This window comes from Gamsiella multidivaricata, assembly GCF_025024155.1.
Source record: "Gamsiella multidivaricata strain RSA 2152 chromosome Unknown BC939scaffold_9, whole genome shotgun sequence".
Lineage (NCBI taxonomy): Eukaryota > Fungi > Mortierellomycota > Mortierellomycetes > Mortierellales > Mortierellaceae > Gamsiella > Gamsiella multidivaricata.
Genome location: NW_026251717.1, coordinates 186,486 through 207,607, shown reverse-complemented (window position 1 = coordinate 207,607; position 21,122 = coordinate 186,486). Strand labels below are relative to the sequence as shown.

Here is a 21,122-nt window from a genome sequence, read left to right as displayed (position 1 = left end):
GAGGCACGGGCTGGGAGTGTCTCATGGAATGGGCGTAGTACTCCATAAACAAGGCCACTCGTAGCAATCCCACGTGTATCGAATACTCTCATATCCTCGTCGCACGAAACAGCATGACCGGACCATGACGCGGGGGCCATGGTCTGACCTGCAGCAACACAAATACAAAACACCAAAACACTTTGCACCTCAGTCGAGAGTCTGGCTCCTGGAGCCTCATGCGTCCAGATGTCTGACGTGATCCATGGAATTGTTGAATTGTTGAATTGTTGAATTGTTGCATAAGAAAGATACACACACACACACACACACACACACGCAAAAAGACGCGTTCAAGCGCGCCTGGCCCTCTTCTTCTACGACGAGATTCCCAAATTTAGCAGGTCTCATGTTCTCCAACCCACCCATCTGGATCAAACTCGCTTCCGCGATGGTGGACTTCGTCCAAGACGACTGAAATTGCTCGTCCAATGACTTCCAACTGGTAAACATCAAGCTGCTGCATAGAGCTTAAATGCGCGCCAAAAGCTGTGTAGCTGTTTGTTGCTTGGTATCTAGACTGAGCAAGCCGCGACAAAGGAAGTTCCCACAAACAGACTTTTAAAAACGGTTTGGCCCCGGAAAGCGGGACATGCAAAGTACTAATCTCCTAAACAGGCACACGTGCAAGATGTGCCAGTGCTTTGGAGCGTGGCCGCTCAGACTCCCTTAATTCGTATACTGATACTGTAAGTGGCCGAAAAAGGAAACTGGGTGCCTCCTGGCCTCCTTTACAGATAGAGAGGGCTGGATCCGAGCCTAGGTCGAGCCTAGGGAAGATGTTCAAGTCAATCGAACTCTTTCCACAAAAAGGAACCGAGCATTTCTTTTTGCCACCACTCCCAACTTAAAAAAGAAAAGAGATTCACCACCGTCCTCTATCACCCCTCTTCCATCTATCTTCCTCTCATGCTTTCTATCACCCTAAACACTCATTTCCGCCGCAAAGCCTAAACACCATGACCAACGACCACCTGAGACTGTTCTGTCTTGTCAGCGGAGACCCCATCTCGAGAGCATTCTCCGTTATCGCTTCATCGGGAAGCACTGTAGACGATCTCAAGAACCTCATTAAGGCCAAGAAAACGCCAAAATTTGACGATGTCACTGCCTCCCAGCTCACGCTCTGGCGGGTCTCCATCCTAGATACAGACGACGACGAGCACGAGGACCTTCCCATCCTGCTGGACGCTCTGAATGAGAAGAAGGAGCTGCGCCCGACAAGCGATCTCTCGGAAGTGTTTAGTGAGGGGGCACCGAAGAAAACAATTCACATCATTGTTCAGCGACCACTACCAGGTAAACATCAACCGTTGGTGCTTGGGACTCGTCCAGAAGGCTTGTTCTTTGCATTGCACTGTGTTTAACCTTGCTCGCCACTTCCTCCTTCTCATGTGCTTCCTTGCTATACAGCTGCTCCTGTCAACGTTCCGGGCCATCTCTTGCAAGGATCTTCTCCTAGTTATCCGCTCTCTGGTGAGTGTGAAAACGCGCTGTTGTTTCCATTTCAATGGTCTTCCCTGTGTCTCACTGTCCTTTCATCAAATAGGCGGCCTCAAAATGGGTATCAAAAGGATTGCGGATAAGTTCTTCGCTTGTGGATCGCCTGCGGCCGAGTTTCTTGACGCCTTTGTGCGTGGTCAGCAGGCATTGCCCCTCGCTACAAGTGGTGTCCGAGGGCTACCGAATGTCGTACGGCGTGGCGTTATCAAGGCTCCTGATTCACGGCCGAACCTTCTTTTTTTGGATCTACCAGTCCCTCCATCAAGCACGGACGATCCTATTCCAGACAAGTTCAGATCGAACGTCTTACTGGACGTGCTGGAAAGGATGCATTCAGGAGATTTTCCCGTGTTCGGCGTTTCAGACTAGTTTCTGTTTGCAATCCAAGGCCTTGAAGGTCTATTCTGCACATCCGCGTTGAGCTCTTCTATCAACTAACAGGCATTTCTTGATGCCAATATAGGATGCGGGAAAACTCGCTCGGTGATAGAGATGCTCTGTCTTCAGTGGGGATTCTACTTCAACGCGGCGAAGGAAGACCTAGGCTCGGACGATCTCTGCCATCTTGCCGAGCTCCTTGATGCGAAAATATCAGGGGAACAGAGTCCTGGCCGCAACACCGTCTTCGCAAGAAGCATGACTCTCATGCTCTTCCTCTCCAGACTCTTAGTCCTCAGATACTGCTTGCAGGTCCATGACTGCCGCCAGACGTTCACAAGTGCATCCTGGGCCATACTCCAAGTCTGCCCAAACATGTTCATGGATGTGTTTTCGATTCTGTTCGGGAATCTCTTTGACCTCCTGCATACGCACACAGTTAACGCGTTAGATCTAATGATTGTTGTCCAAGAAGAGCTCTTACAAGTACGAGACCGTCTTGCTGCCCACGGCTATCCTAATTTCTCAAGCGGGACCAAATTGCGGCTGGTCGTAGACGAAGCGCAGGTTCTGAGCGACAAGGGTAGTACAAAATTCCAGTCGTCATACCTAGAAATCGATCCTCGACCCATGTTGTCTCCTATACTGAACGGTTTTCGAACAACTGGAGGTCGAGAGGAGCTTACGATCATTTACTGTGGCACAGGATTGAGCATGCGAAATATTCATTCGGCACTGAGCAGCGGCGCCGGCGCCGGCATCAAGGAGCCGCGTTCGGAAACTTTTTTCCTGTTTGATTTCCCAGGATGGACAGATCGAAATTCGATCCAGTCGTATATCGATCGTGTGAAGGAACACTTGCTGGATAGCGAGTCGAAAAATATGGTGGATACTTTAATCCCTCCGGAGGCGGTCGACATGCTGCACAGGAGATTCACAGGCAGGTTTCGGCCAATCGTGACAGCGATCGAGGGGATTATCTCGAGTGGCGACGCAACAAAGTGGGAAAGTGAAATCAACGACGCCGAGACTATGCTTACATCCTGGAAGGATCGGGAACGCCGGAACAATCTATGTGGCGAGATCCTGCGTAAGTTACCTTCTTTATCGCTGCTATTTTACCTTTCAAATTCCTCAAGCTTGTGCGTCGCGCCAGATTATACGTGTTCTACTCACGCGACTCCCCGTAGGTTTGGAGAACAAGATCGCCCAACACCTCGAACAGTTTACTTCATGTCTTTCTATCAGAGAAGCACTTGGACTCTTCCTTTTCCGTCACCGTTTGCTGGACGCAGCCGAGATTATACTTGAAGACGAAGCGCAATTGGTGGAAGCAGCGTTCGGCCGGATCAAGATCTTTGGAGCTGCTGCAAGAATAGTTCTCGACGAGCCATTTGTGTTGAAAGCGATCTATAACTACTTACGGGTAAAGGATCCTTTGCTTGTATCTGCTGCAGAAGGGGCGATGCTGCATTCGGATAATCCTTCTGTACATGGCAGGATGTGGGAAGCCATGATGCCGTCCGTTTTCGTAGAGACGTTCAAGAACCAGCCTATTTCTTCATGGCCTCTACTGACCAAGGATGCTCTTCCTGAGATGCTCACCGGCCATGTGACGATTGTTGGATACAATGAACAGGAACCTAAACTCGCCATCTCACACAAGGACATCACAACGCTAGACTTTATGAAAGCGCACGTCAAGGATAATTCGAAGCGAGGTGACCAAGACATCCCTCCGTTCTACTTCCCAGTCCCCCAGGTGCCCAGACCGAATATCATCTTTTTTGTCCTGATTAACAATAAGAGGTACCCCTGCTTCATCCAATTGAAACTGCGACAAGTGCTTGAGACTACTGATGCCGAGCAAGCGCTTGCAACTGTCAGTGGCCGTTCCGTACAGGAGAAGTTGAATGAGGAACAGAAGAAGCATGAAAAGGAGCAAAAGGAGCAGCAAAAACAACAAATGAAACAGAATCAGCAAGAAATAACATGTACCGAATCAGAAAAATCGGAACCGCCGCGACCGCAAGATTACTGTCCCACTGGGGTCTACATTAGCATGGTTATCACTTGCCCTGGAGAGGTGGCCGGATTCCAGATTGTACGCCCAGACCCGCAGCCTGAACTTACCGGACTGATTCGCGTCTCCATCGAGGTGGACGACAATAATTTCGCGTACATCTTTCCGGAGCACCATGTGAACTTCCTTAACCAGCTGAAGAAGCTCAAACGCGGTGCAGAGGATGAGCAAGGTCCAGATCGATCCAAAAAGACAAAGGGCGATATCTAGTCAAGCATATCAAAAGCAAGTACAGTTGACTCTCCGAGGAGCCAGTCCCGTATCCAATCCAATCGAAAAAATATATGAAACTGGTATTTTATGTTATAACCCAAGCCTATGACAATCAACGAACACATCCATATCGCCCAGAACAACCTGAAGGCGAGTCCTCGACAGAACATAATAATTGGTTTTCTAAACATCAACAGCGGCAGACATGAACTCGTTTACAGCGTCTTGAAGATACTTTTGAGAATAGACCCCTTCTGCGTAGAGGCTTGAAGGTGGTGACGAAAATCCCTCGAAGAGAACATCCTTCTCGACGATGCGACTACGGAGAGCGGCTTCGACTACCTGCATCTCTTGGTCACTAACAACTGGCTTCGGGTCTTCGTAATCCAGGTCAGATTCATCGTCGTCGCCCCACGTATCGTTATCAGGGTCTTCAGAATTGTCCTCATCCACGAAACCATTCTCCTTCAGTTGCTGGAAAGCTTCTTTGTATTGCTCGTGGCCTGTTATCTCGTGGGTGACTTCGACAATCGCTGGTGAAGGTCCTTCGCTACTGATTATGCTGAGATAGTTCAGGACAGAGAAGTCCTTCTGATCGAGTTTGCTTACAGACAGGTCTCTAAACTACTACCATCCTTTATTTGGATGACATAATAGAGACAGTTGTCGAGTCCGCTTATGTGCACAGCAAAAAAAAAAAAAAGTACTGTCTTCTTTATTTGTTTACTCCCTGACCCTGCCCATTGCATCTGCGCCCCGCACCCGATTCATCAATTCCTTTTACCCCACGGATTGCAGCCCTAAGAGTCGCCTTAGCGTCTTGCATATACTTCAGTGTGCACTCTCTACTCTTCCGGTTTGTCTGATGATGGACAACGTTGCCAGTTCCACCCACAAGATCTCTAGCTCACATTGGTAATTTTCGAATCCTTCGGCAATGGCTTCCTCTCGCGCTCTTTTCTTCGCCACCTCCATTTAGGCCCTTGCAGCCTGCGCCCACGTTGGCATAGATTCATCGTTAATCCAATTCTTCTCGATATAACGGATTAAGCCGGTTTTCTGTACATGTTGGCCCTTGAACTCGTCCCATAGCTCGAGCAGTTTCTCCTTGGACTCTGTAGCGTGAACTTTGTTCAGCAACGGTCGCATTTCTTCACCCAACGATGCGAACAAGGTTTTTGCACATTTCAGTGTCATGCACTTCAATGCATGCAGTGCGGCAAAATGAAACCTTGGTTTCGTGTTACATGCTTGTGGAGACGATGTTCCCAAAGTTAGCCGACATGGAAATGGCAATACTATAGTCTATCGATGAATTAGGAAACACTGCCCTCAGCGCCTGGGATTCGACCACTGAACAGTCCGCCATGAACTTCTCCATCTCTAAATCGCATTCTGAACTTGAGTCAAGTCAGCCACTTGATAATGCGGTATCCATTGCACAGCGCAAAAGCATCATTTAGTTATTTTCTCATAAAGACCATTCATAAATAAGCATATTCAACGAATGACCATACTTTGATTCAGAACTAGTAATCATATATGCAATAAGGATTCCTCGGTGGACTTGACGGTCTTTCACAAGGATTATAAACGGAGATATGGACGTGTGTACGGGAGGGTTTCCAGCCGACTCGTCCTCGATAGGCCTCAGAGATTTAACAGTTTTAAGTGTGGAGTCCATGCAAGCTATCAGCCTATTTTCATCCATAATCTGTTGAAGGGAGAATAAGTAGCAGCAACAGAGACGCAGACAGATAGATAAAAAAAAAAAAAAGTACCGAAAGAACAAGAGAGATTTAGAAGCAGGCTTTCAGGGCACGGTTAAAGGCATAAAGACATGATTGAGATGTTACTCAGTATTACCTTCAACTGAAAAGCTGAGCGCCAGGCGATTATGAATTGCTGTGGGTTCGTTATCAATGATGTCCAAGAGTATTCCTTTGCCTTTGTCTTTCCGATTTGTTCGATCCATTCCTCCAATATCTTTGGCTTCTTGAAAGTTTTTATACGCGCTTGATAAATGACTCCTCGAATATGATCGTACTTGATAAGAAGCCCGGGAGGGAGGTTTTTCTTCTTTCTGCTCCAATTACAATAAGCAATCACTCAATTTCGTGACGAGAGCTAAGTATATTGCCGCGAATGACAGAAAACACGAATGCACAGCCAAGTCAACAGTTACTATATCAAGGTTGCCTTGGCGAGGCCTTAAAAGCTTCTGGATCCCTTTCCAGTCATATTCTTCCGAGAACTTCTCTCTATACCAACTCCAATTGTTTGACACTAGAGGGAGTTGCTGTGCTTAGGGGGGGGAACTCCTTGCGTACCACCTTCGAAGCATACTTGCGACTATCGGTCCCAGTCAAGTTCAGCCCATGACACTTGGAGTGGTTTCTAAAAACGATTACAATCAGAACATTCGGTCTCTCGGAGGGGAACAAATTTCAAAATCATCAAAGAGCTGAGGGAAGAAGGTAATGGTTGACAGTTGACTGAATGCTACTGAAAAAGAGAATACATCTCCGATTCTGACGCCTTACTTTAGACGTAGCGAAAATGGTCAAGCACTACTTGGTCCATCCTCAAATCTTCCGAAGGAATATCGTCCAAGAATCGTTCGCCATCTCACAGAAAGTGTTTGTTGCAAACAGTCGGTGGTTCGTAGTGGGCAAGGGGTTCTAAGGTTGAATCAGTAGTTTATTCGATGATTGGTTGCTATCTAATCCTATGTTTGAAGAGCTATTATATACGAAGGATAGGGCTAAGCAAAATAGCGTTGAAATGCTCTAGAAACTGGGCGAAGCATTCTTATGACTATGACATCATTCTCGAATAAACCGTTGTACTTGTTGCAACTACTACAGACGCCTGTACAGGTTAGTCCAGTCCAATCTCCCACAGATCAAGGTGGTATAACCCGCGATAGTGTTCGACAGCAATTCGAGATCCTTCGCCAGTGCTATTGTCAAATCTGGATCGAGCTTGAAGAGGCGCGGTTAGCACAGAGAGGGTACTTGTACTTGGCTTCCCAATTGTTCTTAACTTTAGCGAGTCAATCGATATTAGAGTGCGGCGGCATAATTCCTCCGCTACAGGACGCATTATCACCGCTGCTGCCATCTGCTCCACACCAATCAACTGACGCAGTTGAAGGGCACCTGCCATCGCCTCGGGCTAGGATACCACGCCATTGCCCATGGTACTTTTTTAAAGGGCGCACTCGACTCAAGCAGCATGTGCCGCCGGAAGTATTGAAATAGTATACGTGGAAACCTTGGACTAAGATGCCGAAAAATCCTTTGAGCCCTGCCGCTAACATTGTCAAGCTGGGCAAAATTAAAATAAAAAGAAGGGCAAGAAGAAGAAAGGAAAGAAAAAGGCAAGAAGAGGGCAGGAGAGACATCAAATACCTCACAGTGACCCTCGATGTTGGAACCGTCGCTGCGAATCCACAATGAGGTCGTGGAGAGTCGGAATTGGTACCAATAATCCAGAGCTGTCTGCAGGAGGTTGTCGACATCGCGTCAGACACCAAGAGACGGAGCCAGCGACTCATCGAGCGGTTCCTTGAGTGCATCTTTGCCCAAGACGTGCCCGAGGAATCAAACAAAGATATCCTGCGAAACTTTTGTCCATGTTTGTCGCCTAAAAAAGCCGGGAAAACTGTTGGCGTGGGTGGTCAACAAGAACTAGAAAGGTCAAGGACGGTTCGGAGGCGTTCGATGATGATGATGCAGTTGACGACCCCGGTGACGAGGATGATGATCATGATAGCGAGGAAGGCGATGGTGAAGATGGTGATACTGATGATGATGACGATGATGAAGATGTTGACGATGATGAAGTTGTTGACAGTGACAAAACATCGGGACGCTTCAAACACTCTGAGCACCCCCAGTTTCATACAGCACTGCTTTCATATCACTACTCACGGAACAGTACGGGTGGTACGGTAGGCGAGCGTATTCAGAGATTTGTCCGTCGGGCGGAGCAGTTCGGTTTGCTGCCGACAAGATAACAGACCTGAGATCAGGGCCAGGATGCTATATCCGGCCACTGCCTTGTTCCGCTCCGTAGCGCAGCAATTATTCGTCGAAATCAAGAAGATATACAGAAATGGGAGCATAGAGCTCGAGAAAAAGGTGCAGTAAACGTTTCTAGCTATACATGTAGGAAACATTGAAGACGCTAGAATGAGCCACAACACTAACGTCGACGGCATATTCATGATATTCATAACAGTTGCAAGCCAAAAAGGCGAAGGGCCTAGCAACAGAAGGACCTCGTACCGAAGTTGATCCGAGCCTTCAGGCGAATGGGAATTTCATGCTCTTGAGCCACTCTAGTCAGATTTACCGTAAGATGGCTCTACTTTGGGACCATAAAGGCCTTTCGTGTCTTTTTTCGAGAGAGAATTCTGCATTTTATTCTGGCAGAGCATAATTCTACAGATATATCTTCGAGAATTGATATGGGAGGATCTTCAAGTACGAACACGCCTTTGTCCCAGTCGGATGTAGTTTTGTAGCTTCAGTCAAAGCCTGCCGGCACCATCATTACAAAACTACTCTCGAACGTCGGAAGGTCAGAACCACGCAAAAGGCCCAGGAGTTTCAAGGACTTAACTTTCATGATGGACTTGGCGACGATGCGAGAGCGCATTCAATCCATTTGACAGGCCAACTTTGATCTAAGGAATTACACCAAACGCGACTATGTCCATCGAGGCTCCGTTAGTACAGACGGGTTTCGTCTGAAACTGCTAGCTTCCAAGATGAAGGAACTGCAGTCAGTCAGATACAGACATCTTCCGAAGAATGTCCTACCTTATCGATTGACCTCCATATTTGGCGGGGTGGATTATTTCTTGAACGAGATCCGAAACATTGTAAAGAACAGGCAGGATGTCACCGAGCTTTGGGATTGTTCGCCCGATCAAATCAAGGTTATGGGTATCGATCTGGGCCAAGCGTGTGCCGTGGGTGCCGGCGTGCTGCTGTTCAGAAACCATGGCCCCAGCAGCGCGACGACAGTGACTGGAAAAAAATGCGACGATGTGGATATAGTCAGCCCTTCCGAAGACACCTCTCAGCCTCAGGTCCCCGTTGCTTTCGCAATATTATAGTCAATTAAAAGGCTGTCTACCAGCCTACATTCAAGCATCAATGATGGGTGGAAGAGCAGAAGAATATCGTGCCAGGCGATGGAATTGAATCCATTAACTGCGTTGAGACAAGGCTTCCACTGCTGCGCGATCAGGGTACCAGCTTCATGAACCAAGTAGTAGAGCTGGAGAAAGTGAAAGAGCGACTACGTCAGTTCTACAACGGCAACAATCGCTTCAAGAAGCATAAGTGGGACGTAGGAAGAGCGCGGAATGCCGAATACGGACTCATTGCAGAGAGTCTTCTCAGGGCAGTTGGAGGAAATATTGGCAGAAAAAGGGATGGACCAACAAGGTTGTCATCGAAGTCGGCCTAGGCAAGTTCTCAACAAAGACTAGGCTTTCCTCATTGCACGAGTCCTTCTAGTCCTACTTTGTTCAAAAGGTAACACATCATCAAACAAGTATACAGAACTGTATCAGTTTGGATATTGTGAATATTATCGATGTTTTTTTCTGTTATTAACGCTCACATAGGCTAGGTTACGTGGATACATCACGGTTGGAGTGAACGAATATTACACATCCAAGAAGTGTCCAACCTGCGGGCAGTTTGTCGGGGAGGTGGAGATCCGTAGGTTGTATTGTAAGACTTGTATGACATACTGTACATGCACCGCGATATCATGGCGGGGCACAACATTGCTAATGCGATTCATGGGCACATGCTCCATCAACGGCGACCGTTATATCTTCAACCAGTGGATGGCAGCGGGAACTGCCCTTGGGAGCAAGCTACGAAGTCACAAACAGGTACTAGCATTAGCAGCACCAGCAGCATCAGCACCAGCATGAGTCCTATTAACAGTGCCAGCAATTCGAGCACTGGTAACACGGCTTCTTGACAACAGGGAACTCAAGCGCGCAAGCAAGCAGCCTCTGCGGAAGGGCCTGCCGCCCGCCGTGTGCCCAAGCGAGCGTAGCTGCCCCGATATCTTTGATTATTCGTCGGTGACGTCGGGACGTTGGTTTTAGTTCTTTAATACGTAGTTTTTTGCCTACATAGTCCATTAACGATCTGCTTCGCCTCAATCATTAAACTCGTTCATTCGTCCCCTCGCCTGCATCAAAGCAGTAGTTAATCAGATCATGGACCAGCAGGAACTTAAAAGATGGGTCTCGGACACCTCTATCAAGGTACCCAGGGCAGCTTCAAGATCTCTTTGGAGCGAATGGCAAACAACTTTGATCAGTCTGGATATGTCTCTAATCCTCTACGCATTTCCACACGATGTAGGTCCTCGGAATGTCCGACAATAGTACCAGAGACTTTTTGATCGCATGCGGTAAGCTGATAGACTCAGGCTCTCCAAGTCTTATGTCGCAGATAGTTGCTTTTTTCTGTACAGCAAGGATATTGACCGTTGTCATTTTTCAACCCACGTTTTGTTAGCTCAAACGGCCAAATCTCCTGCCGATCTGATGCGGTCTCTGGAAGCCATGGACATCCCAGCCAATGTTAGCACACAATCTTTTGTTCAGGAGCTCTACAAACGCACGCCAAGGACACAAAGTCGGAAAGCAGCGCCTGGATCCAGCACCAGCGCTGCTTCTGATGCAGCCAAGAAGAAACGACAGGAGGAGGCTGCGGCGTTGAAATTGCTGGAGATAAATGACTCATACGGCCTGATTATCGACGAAGAGGACAGTCGGCAGGAAAAAAAGAAGAGTAAGAAGAGCTCGTCATCATCAAAAGGCAAGGAGAAGGACAAAGACTCTGCCGATAAGAAGCGCGAGAAAAAGATCAGAAGGAAGGACGACGGCAATGCATGGGAGAGTGACGAGGAAGAGAAGGAGTACAAACGCAGGAAGATGGAAGAGCAAGAAATGGAGTCACGGCCACCCAAGACTGAAGGTATGACATTTCGCATCATTAACATGACTGCACGCATGATTTATATATTAACATTTTTTCCTTTTCAAATATTTATAGAAGAGCTTGAGGAAGAACGGCTGGAACGCGAGCGGGAGCAGGATATGAAAGAGCGAGATGAGTTTGCTAACCGTCTGAGGAACAAGGATGAGGGCAAGACGAAAAAGCTGGTCGAAGATCGGTCATCCAAATCCGACTCGCGTAGGAACCTGGCTGACGATCCCGAGGCCAGGAAAGCTGCCCTTCCGTCAATTAGGGAGAGAGCGCGTCAAGAATACCTGGCCAAGCGTGAGGAACTGCAGATCGAAAAGCTGAGGATGCAGGTCCGGGATGAGGAACAGCTGTTCAATATCAATGAACTGACCAAGAAGGAGCGCGAGGATCTGGAATACAAGAAGGAGCTGTTGCGACTAGCAGAGGAGCGCATGAACATCAACGACAGATACGATGGGTATCAGATGCCTGAGGACTATATCACCGAGAAGGGCAAGATGGACAAAAAGAAAAAGCACGATGCGCTGTACAGGAGGTACGAGGAAGAGCCCGGTGACAAGTTTGTGTCTGAGCAGGATCAGTGGGAGGAGCTACAGACGAGGGCGTCCAGACAGCATGCGACACGGAAATCTGATGTAAAGGAGGGCGAGGAGATGGATTACGATTACGTCTTTGACGAGGAGGCCATCGATTTTATAATGGATAAGGAAGAGGAGACCAAGGAGAGAGAATCGGAGGAATTGTTGGAGCGTATTACAGAACTGGAGCGCAAGGAGATGTCGATCAAGCAGGTCAGAGAGTCTTTGCCCATCTACCAGCACCGCCAAGACTTGCTGAATGCGATCGAAAATTACCAAGTACTCGTCATTGTCGGAGAGACAGGCTCAGGAAAGACGACGCAGCTACCCCAGTATCTGTACGAGGCAGGGTATACTAAAGGAGGTATGAAGATCGGATGCACACAGCCTCGTCGTGTCGCAGCTATGAGTGTCGCGGCGCGTGTCGCAGAGGAGATGGGCGTCAAGCTGGGTTACGAAGTTGGATATTCAATTCGTTTCGAGGACTGCACAAGCGAAAAGACAATGGTGAAGTACATGACGGACGGAATGCTGCTTCGAGAATTCATGAGTGAACCTGACTTGGCCGGATACAGCTGTCTGATCATCGACGAGGCTCACGAGAGAACATTGCATACGGACATCTTGCTTGGACTGGTCAAGGATATTGCTCGCCTCCGGACAGATCTTAAAGTTTTGATTTCGAGCGCAACGATGGACGCGGAAAAATTCGCTGCATATTTTGACGACGCTCCGATCTTCAACATCCCCGGTCGACCTTTCCCGGTCGAGGTTCACTACACAACTTCACCTGAAGCCAACTATCTCGCTGCCGCCATCACAACCGTCATGCAGATCCACATCTCTCAGGGGCCCGGCGACGTCTTGGTGTTCTTGACTGGTCAGGATGAGATCGACAATGCGGCCGAGAATCTACAGCAGACATGTCGCGTACTTGGAGACAGGATTCAGGAACTGGTTATTTGTCCGATCTACTCGTCATTGCCATCGGATATGCAGGGCAAGATTTTTGAGCCGACGCCAGAGGGATCACGTAAGGTCGTGTTGGCCACAAACATTGCGGAGACGTCGATCACGATCGATGGAGTCAAATTTGTGATCGACCCGGGATTCTCAAAGATGCTGAGCTATAACCCCAAGACCGGCATGGAGTCGCTGGTTGTCACGCCCTGTTCGCGCGCATCGGCCAACCAGAGAAAGGGACGGGCTGGAAGAGTCGGGCCAGGAAAGTGCTTCCGGCTGTATACGCAATGGGCCTACTACAACGAACTGGATGAGAACACTGTTCCGGAGATCCAGAGAATCAATCTCAACTCTGTGGTCTTGACTCTCAAGTCGCTCGGTATTAATGATATCCTGGGATTCGAGTTCATGGACCCGCCACCAGCAGAGACGTTGATGAGAGCATTGGAGCAGCTGTATGCTCTGGGAGCGCTGAACGATAAGGGACAGCTGACAAAGCTGGGGCGACGCATGGCCGAGTTTCCGGGCGACCCTATGCTAGCGAAGACATTGATCATGGCGGAGAAATACCAATGCACGGAGGAAATTGCGTCGATTGTCGCCATGTTGTCGGTCCAGAACGCGGTGTTTTACCGACCCAAGGACAAGAAGTTGCATGCGGACAAGGCACGGCAGAATCTGACGAAACCTGGAGGCGATCATTTGACGTTGCTGAATATATGGGAACAGTGGGTGGAATCCAACTATTCGATTCAGTGGTGTTATGAAAACTTTTTGCAGCATCGGTCGATGTCGAGGGCACGCGATATCCGGGACCAGATGGTCGGGTTGATGGAGCGGACGGAGGTGGCGATGGTATCTAATCCTAATCCGGCAGATACGGCACCGATCCGGAAGGCGATTACTTCAGGATTCTTTTACAATGCGGCAAGGTTGACACGGTCTGGAGAATCGTACAGGACGGTGAAGAGTAATCAAACAGTGTTGATTCATCCGAGCAGCTCGTTGTATAAGGTCAATCCGCGATGGGTTGTGTACTTTGAGTTGGTGCTGACGAGCAAGGAATTTATGAGAATCGTCATGGAGATCGATAGCGAATGGCTCAAAGAAGGTACGTTTTGTTTTCATTTCAGCTTTTGTTTCTGTGTTGTATGTTGATTCGATACTGTTCGATTACTGACAAGTTACCTTTGTTATCTTTTATTGGGGGTTTCAGTTGCTCCGCATTACTACAAGGACAAAGACCTGGAAGACGATAGCAAGAAGAAGATGCCGAAGGGACAGGGCATGGCGAAACTGGCACCGCCGCCATAGAAACCAAGAAGAGCGCCGATTGCTTTCACTCGATTCATTGTACCGTATTTGATCCGCTTATCATCACTTATTGTAATAAAATGGACCCTAACGCAGAGCGTTTGGACAGTTCACACAAAGAATGCATTAATTACATAGCTAGAGTTCGGGAGAGCTTTTTTTTATATTATTTTGGTTTCACTATTTGTACAAACTGGTCCTGGTTATCGACAGGACAAGGCTTTCTTTTTCTTTTTTTTTCCTTTCTTTCAAACACACGAAGAGTTTTTTCATTTCCCGTCAATGACCGGCTTAGCGTCTTCTTTCTGTTGACCTCTCTGCTGCTGTTGTGCTTGATGAGGTGGAGGCGGCCCAGACCAATACTGATTTCCTCCATAATTCGTGGTCGCCGTTGGCGGTCCATTCGGCGGTGGGTTCTGATAATGCATGTTCATGTTGTACTGTGCTGGAAATGGGATATGGCTGTAAGGCGAAGGATAGGTCGGGACACTCATGGCCGAAGAACTGCCATAGCCTGCTTGCGGTTGTCCTGGATAAGGCTGCATTGGTTGTTGTTGTGGCGAGGCCTGTGTCGAAGGTTGTTGTGGGCTCGTGCCGGAGCGGTCTTCATAGTCTGGGACGGGCATGGCTTCAGGGGTGTCGGCCTCTGCGGCATTATTGCTTTCCTAAAAAAAAAAAAAAAAAAAAAGCGAGGGGTGTGCACGTGTGAGTTGTGCATGGTTTGTATAAAAAAAAAAGACGAGATATCAGAACAGCCATGTTGACTTCGTGAGAACATACCGGAGTGGGCTCCTTGTCGGGGGCGTGTAAACATGCCTGGATCAAATTCTTGCCCTCAGCCTTGGTGACGAGGGGCTGTAGCTTCGGTGTTGTGAAGGTATAGACTAGTCCTGTTTCCGAGACTACGAGGAGTAGGACCTGGGTTCCTGTGAGGGTACTCAATTCGTATGCCTAACCATCCACCCAACAACAACAACAAACAAAAAAGATATGTTATCAGTTAGAATGGTGTCACATTACGATCGCGCCGTACACCCTAGGATGGGAATGTGAAACCAATTTGCCACAAAGAGGATTTCCGGGAGAGTGAGGGATAGGAGGGAAAAAAAAGTGGATTTCGGGAGAGGAGGAGGGGGAAACGTCGGCTGATCAACTCGCTAGCTGCGCCGATCGCTTCCGAACACCCCCACCATTACACGGATGTAGCCATGCCATGGGATGTCTCTTCAGCTCATAAAACGGCTGTTGGGCCATACTCGTCGTATAGACATGGGCTGAAGCTCATTTTCAAATAGCACGGGACACCATGCACAGAGAAGGAAGTTATCCAATCAAGGACGCGTTTATCTCCAAATTTGTGCATAGACGACATTGACATACCTTCTTCATAATGCCAGACTTGCGCTTCGAGAATGTGATATGTCGTCGACTCTTGTCCTCGATGTACTCGATCTTGATCTTTCTTCGCCCAGCTCGCTTGTTGCTCTTGGGCGCGTCATCATCATCATCGTCATCATCGTCTTCGTCTCCATCGCCATGGACCTGCTTGAACTTCTTATCGACATGGTCGTCATTGTTCATGGAGTTGCCTTCGACATTGCCTGTGCTGGAAGAAGGGCTCCCGATCGCCTGGGCCTGGTTCCTTTTTGCACTCATGTTCTTGTTCTTTGCTTGACTGTGGAGGTATTGTTGGTTGGTGTGCACACGTGCGATGTTATTCTAGGCTACGTCCGAGGCGTGAAGTTGAGCCTTGGTTGGTCAATGCCTTTTTGGTTCCTGTAGATGTCGAAAAGGGCTGGTGTCAGTTGGGTGGTTGTCAGATAATAAAATATCCAGAAATATGTAAAGTGGGAGGAAAAAAAGGTAGCTGGTTAGCTTTGAAGTTTATATATATCAGGAAAGTGGGGTTTAATAAAAGAGCTAGAGATGCATTGATAAGAATACATGGCATATGGCATGTGGCATATGCCATTGATAGACCATGGTGATAACATAGTAGCTGCTGTCGTTTTTACTCCCACGCGTGTGCGTCAATTGTCTGGCAAACGGGAGGCTCTCTCCTCTTTTGGTCGCTTACTCCGAAAAAAGAAACAGGCGATCCTCATTTTTTTCTTTGAGCCTTTCTTTTTGCAGTTTCACCTGCACATATACAACAAGCATAATTTATATTGGAGAAAAACAAACAACAGTAGCAATAGCGCCGGATCTCATCCCCATGCCCAGCTATACCATGCCAATACCCAATCTATCTAATATCTCAGTAAACTCAACAACTGAAAATGAACGAATGATCTCTGTTGTTTAGTATAGTACTCGAGAGAAGGGGTGGTGGCGTAAAGTAAGGGATATGAAGAACCTAGTAATGAGACTTTGCAGTGCACCGCCTATTTGCCGGCGACATATCAACAACACACGTCAATGGAAGGATAGGAAATAAGTGCAGAAGACTCTATTGAGCAAAAAGAATGTCCAGAAACCCATTTTCACCCCCCCCCCCCCCCCCTGCACCCTCATTTTTTTAAGGACAAGGTGCAAGTAACAATCAGCCCTCCTTTCATTGCTATGCTTCAAACACCAGCAACTCGATTTGCTCTGTAGAACAACCCATACGAATATACGCAGCAGAATATTCAGACACCTACACACAGTTGCAGCATGTATCTACAATGACGCAATGAATAAAAAGTAGACGCAGAGATATCATTAAGAGCAGTGAAAGGAATGAAAAAAAAAAATCGCCTCCAAAATGAAGTATACACAGCAATGTAGACATTCACCCTCGAGAGGATTGACAGCCACTGCAGACAGCTTCGACCGCATAGTTTCCCCCCGCCTTGCTCATTCGTTGCTGTGCCTTTGTGTTTCTGAACAACCATGCAAAGTGCGTGTGCGTTGTTGTGTATGTGAATCAGAGTTGATCAAACAAGAACTTAACAAGGGAGTGGAGGAAGAGGTGTAGAAGAGTACTTGCTCAAAGAGCTCTTTGTATGGAGAGAAGTAGTAGTGACCGGAATGGGGAGACAACTGCCAAATGAAGCATTCGTTTGCCGAGCATCCACTTTGGGAATCGAACTAACCCTGAGTATGTTTGGTCTGTGGGAGTCTGTGGGGGGGAAGAAAGTAGGGGACACCCAATTCCAGTTCCAATTCCTACAAGTGCATTTTATTCATGGGTGTTGCACGTGATGCAACGGGCGATGTCGACTTTGCAGCCTTGCTCGCGTTTAGATGAACTTCTTCTCGTTCAACTCAAGACGTCTCTTGTACCAGTTATACGCAACCATTGCGGCGAGTTGGAGCAGTATCAAGAAGGCTACATATGAGAACCATGAGCTCGAGTTGACCAGCCTTGTCTGCGTCAGTTGATGCTGATATGATTGACGATGCTACAAAATACGAACGAGACAAGCATTAGTACACCACAGTCATTATTTCAAGAAAAAAAAAGACGAAAACGAGTATATTTTACTTACATCGATGTCCTCCATCTTGGCATTGAGGCTCTTCAGTTCCTCTTTCAAGACCTTGGTGATCTCCGGCGCATTCTTGCGTCCCTGCTGAATAATATGATCGACTAAACCCTTGACGACGTTTTCCATTGCATGCAGTGACCCTGTCATCGAGCTGATCTGCTTGTTGATCTCCTCCAAGCTCCTGGATGTTGATTCATGAGGCTGAATGGGAGCTCCCAGTGACTCCAGTTTTTTGTGAATAGTATTAAGCGATTCAACGATCCTGAACTGCGTATCGGAAACCGTTGCAGCCAGCTGTGCCTAACACGATTTGCGATCCGTGATGAAAAAATGTACGAGATGTTAGCGCAAAAAAAAAATCCATCGTCCGTCGACAGAAGATAGGTCTATTCAGGGGTCACTTGAACTCACGGCGGAAAGGATATTGGGTCCATCGATCTCCTCCTGGATCTTCTGCTGCTGCTCTTCGACAATTTTTTTAACTTCTTCAAATACTAGCTTGTCAGACTCATCAACCTTGACCTCTTCTCCCTTCCTGATCATCTCTTCCTCGTGAGGCCTGAGATGCTTCTATCATACATGAACAGAGTAGTGTTAATAAGAAACCGTGTTGGTAGCCTCAAACTTCAGTTCATCATACATAAAATCAGAGAGCATCCACAGAAAGTAGTACCTGGGTCTTTAATGGAGGGTTCACTTCATACACTTCGAACGAGAACAGGTCATGATCATCTGGCGTTCCTGTGCTCGCAGACTCTGCCTATGTATCGCGCATAAAAAAGTATCAATGATAAATCGTTACTTGAGAGCAACAATTTCAAAACGCTGACAAGCAAGACATGGTGCCATACCGAAAATCCAAAGTGATATCCAGCGGGAAGATCGATATCGTTGCGCTCAAAGCAGGTCATTAACTTGCTGCCCTTGTTCATCGTGTCAACAGCAACACGCAAAGTTCTGCTAATGTACGAGACTCGGATGACAACAGGGACGGGGGAATTTTTATAATCGCGAAGACATCCACCAAGCCGGCTAGATTCCTGATCCTCTTGATAAGATTTTGTGCCATCGTTGATGATGGCGTAGATGATAGAGTTGAGCCTCTAAAAAAAAAAAAAATCAGTACCTTAAGAGAACCCATTGTGTGGAAACAAAGCACATTCACTATCACTCCCTCCCCCCTTGCGCCGCTGTTCCGTGCACACCCTCTGTGCTCGTTTATACAATGTTTGTTGTGTTCGAGTATCAGGGCAGACGGACAAAAGAGGTTCGATGTTGTGCACGCACCTGATTGGCTGGATCACTTGTGTCCATGAAGACACCCAAACCCTTCCACTTATCCCCATTACCAAAGACTGGTCCTTCAATGGCGCGTTCTTGCGTGTACCAGAAGGCCAGGCCCTTGCCACCAACATAGTTCTGACCATGGGCCTTGAACGAGAACTCGGCCTCCCATTCTTTGTACTCGTTCGGGGCTGACCGCCAGACTGCACCGCGCAGACCTGGTACAGAAGGCGCCAGACGGATAAAGTCCAGGGCCACGAAAGCGTCTGCATTGGTATACCCGATTAGTAATTGAATTGAGACACTCTTTGGTTAGAGCGACCTTCTCTCATTGATGTCATGAATAGAACGGGTATCCTTTGCAAAAGAAGTCGAAGCACGTAACTGCCAATATGCTCCCAGAAGGGCATAGCCCCGTTGTACATGAAAGGCTTCTTCAGAGATTGCTTGTAATCATAACGACGGTTTTTTGCAGGCAGGAGGGGGTCCTCTGCATGTGTTGGCGGTGGGTTTCTATTCCAGGCCAGGGTTGTGGAGAGAAAGGCTATGGGGACCAACAGCACACTGGGCTTCATGGCGAATGAATTGAAGGAATGGAATGGAATGGAAAAGAGGTGTAAGGATGTGGAGGAAGAATGAGGGACCCTTGGGCTATGAACAGGGGCAGAATGTGAGCACCGAGGAAGGAAAAGACCGTATGCATCTTAGTGAGAGACTATGATAAGCAATCAAGGTTTGCCACCAATTGCACCAGTGGGGGGTTTCAGGTCGCGTGTGTCTCTTAGACTACCATCCTACGCGCGTTTAAATCGTCCGGTGTAGCGAAGATACACTTGCACAGCAGACCATGGTGCCAATCGTGTCTACCTGTCCTTTTGGCGTGTTTTCTATTCTTCTGGAGAAACAAAAGACATGGCTGCAAGGAGCTGGAGCATCGAAAGCCGGCTCTCCCTGTTGCTGCTACATACTCGTATTTGCATATCCCTTGGAATGAGCTCTACTCCCTTCAGTCCCAACTAAAAGGGTAAGAGACAAAGGCGGCCCCCCCTCCCCCCTAATATTTGTATTTGGCGCGTTCCAGGTATGATAGCATCACCTCTTTTTTTTATTTTTGGATTGCTTTTTTTTCTCCAATGCATGGCACCAATTTCTTCTAGGGATCTGACTTTCAACCCGCAGTGATACCGAAACGTCGTGAAGCAGTTCATGCCTGGAATTCCATTCCTCCATGAACTTCTTCATTTTCCTCTCTTCACCCATTCCCCGTCTTTCTCTTACAGAGCTCAGTTGCATACATAATGGATTTCCTACTGGTGAACACTCAAGAAGGAACTCGAACGCACATGTGTAGATTCCCTCAGCCGACAAGACACGATGAACTCAAGACGGCCATTGTCGAGGCATTTCAACGAGAAGGCATTCCTGTTATCTTTGCAGAACGCAACGATGGTACAACTGTCATAGTTGTGGAAACTGGTGTTCGAAACTGGTCTGACGTAGCCTCAAACATCAGACTTGCATTCAACTCCAATAGAACTGGACTTTTGTTTTTTTACAAAGAGCATTTCGACGTAAACTTAAATAATAAATGTCCTCCACGACACCCTCTCCACAAAAGAGGAATCAATAGGGGACACACATCTAGGTTTACATGGGATTTGTACGGGTTCATTTTTGGGAAGAAGAAGAGGGCGACAAAAAAAAAGTGCGTTCACCCCCACCCGCCACCACTATGTCTTTTTCTCTTTTACTTTTCTTACTACTCTTACTCTTTCTCTCCTTGCAACTTTTAACAACCCTTCAACGACCATTCAACAAGAACACAGGACACAGGAGCATGGCCATGCCCTTTGTTACAACAGCTGATAGGGTGCCTCAGCATCCAGAAAACGCTTCTTCACTCCCAGTCTCCGACGTTTCTCGGGGCCTCTTTTTTTTTTTTTTTTTTTTTTTTTACCGAGCGTCCTTAACAGAAAGACATGAAAAAAAAGGCGGGAGCTATTGATAGCTACCATGCATCATTGTCGTTACTTCGACTGCTCATCTTCCTATATATATAACTGCCCGTTATTCAGGTCCATCCCTGCGCACTCTTCAGACTCTGTACTTGGTCACCAGCATTTTAATCCCTTGTCCTTCCTTTTTATCGTCTAGTGCTCAATTGCTATTCATATACAGCAATTAGAAATGCAGGATCATTTCCTCAACGGCACAATGCTTTACAGGATTAATGCAAATGTTCACTTTTTTTGAGGAGAAG

The 21,122-nt window shown here is 47.5% G+C and overlaps 4 protein-coding genes across 4 annotated transcripts; 1 reads left to right on the top strand and 3 right to left on the bottom strand.

Moving 5' to 3' along the window:
- Positions 1–998: 998 nt before the first annotated feature.
- Positions 999–4,213, top strand: BC939DRAFT_473957 (uncharacterized protein; the record flags this gene model as incomplete). Its single annotated transcript, XM_051558385.1, has 4 exons — positions 999–1,338; positions 1,453–1,515; positions 2,006–3,010; positions 3,111–4,213. 4 exons carry the CDS (start codon positions 999–1,001, stop codon positions 4,211–4,213), a joined length of 2,511 nt encoding a protein of 836 aa, XP_051415830.1.
- A 2,950-nt stretch (positions 4,214–7,163) lies between these two features.
- BC939DRAFT_320622 (uncharacterized protein) lies at positions 7,164–8,126 on the bottom strand. The gene has a single exon (XM_051551519.1). It carries the CDS (start codon positions 7,794–7,796, stop codon positions 7,272–7,274), a length of 525 nt encoding a protein of 174 aa, XP_051415829.1. The 5' UTR covers positions 7,797–8,126; the 3' UTR covers positions 7,164–7,271.
- A 6,771-nt stretch (positions 8,127–14,897) lies between these two features.
- BC939DRAFT_376459 (uncharacterized protein) lies at positions 14,898–15,572 on the bottom strand (the record flags this gene model as incomplete). The annotated part of the gene is made up of 2 exons (XM_051551691.1): positions 14,898–15,056; positions 15,486–15,572. Coding segments are annotated over 2 exons (246 nt in total), but the record flags the coding sequence as incomplete, so codon positions are not given.
- Positions 15,573–17,232: 1,660 nt separating this feature from the next.
- Positions 17,233–19,542, bottom strand: BC939DRAFT_440458 (legume-like lectin family-domain-containing protein). The gene is made up of 7 exons (XM_051554081.1): positions 19,248–19,542; positions 18,866–19,128; positions 18,430–18,681; positions 18,252–18,338; positions 17,990–18,148; positions 17,579–17,878; positions 17,233–17,491 (listed from the first exon to the last, which is right to left on the bottom strand). Exons 1-7 carry the CDS (start codon positions 19,435–19,437, stop codon positions 17,330–17,332), a joined length of 1,413 nt encoding a protein of 470 aa, XP_051415827.1. The 5' UTR covers positions 19,438–19,542; the 3' UTR covers positions 17,233–17,329.
- Positions 19,543–21,122: the final 1,580 nt, after the last annotated feature.

What these genes read in the sequence shown, in the direction of transcription:
- BC939DRAFT_320622 (XM_051551519.1), bottom strand. Translation starts at nt 7,796, where the DNA reads ATGCACTCAAGGAACCGCTCGATGAGTCGCTGGCTCCGTCTCTTGGTG.
- BC939DRAFT_440458 (XM_051554081.1), bottom strand. Translation starts at nt 19,437, where the DNA reads ATGAAGCCCAGTGTGCTGTTGGTCCCCATAGCCTTTCTCTCCACAACC. An exon ending in CTTCTGGGAGCATATTGGCA is followed by an intron (nt 19,129 to 19,247) that starts GTTACGTGCTTC and finishes ATACCAATGCAG; the next exon opens with ACGCTTTCGTGGCCCTGGAC. An exon ending in CCAAGATGGAGGACATCGAT is followed by an intron (nt 17,492 to 17,578) that starts GTAAGTAAAATA and finishes CGTATTTTGTAG; the next exon opens with CATCGTCAATCATATCAGCA.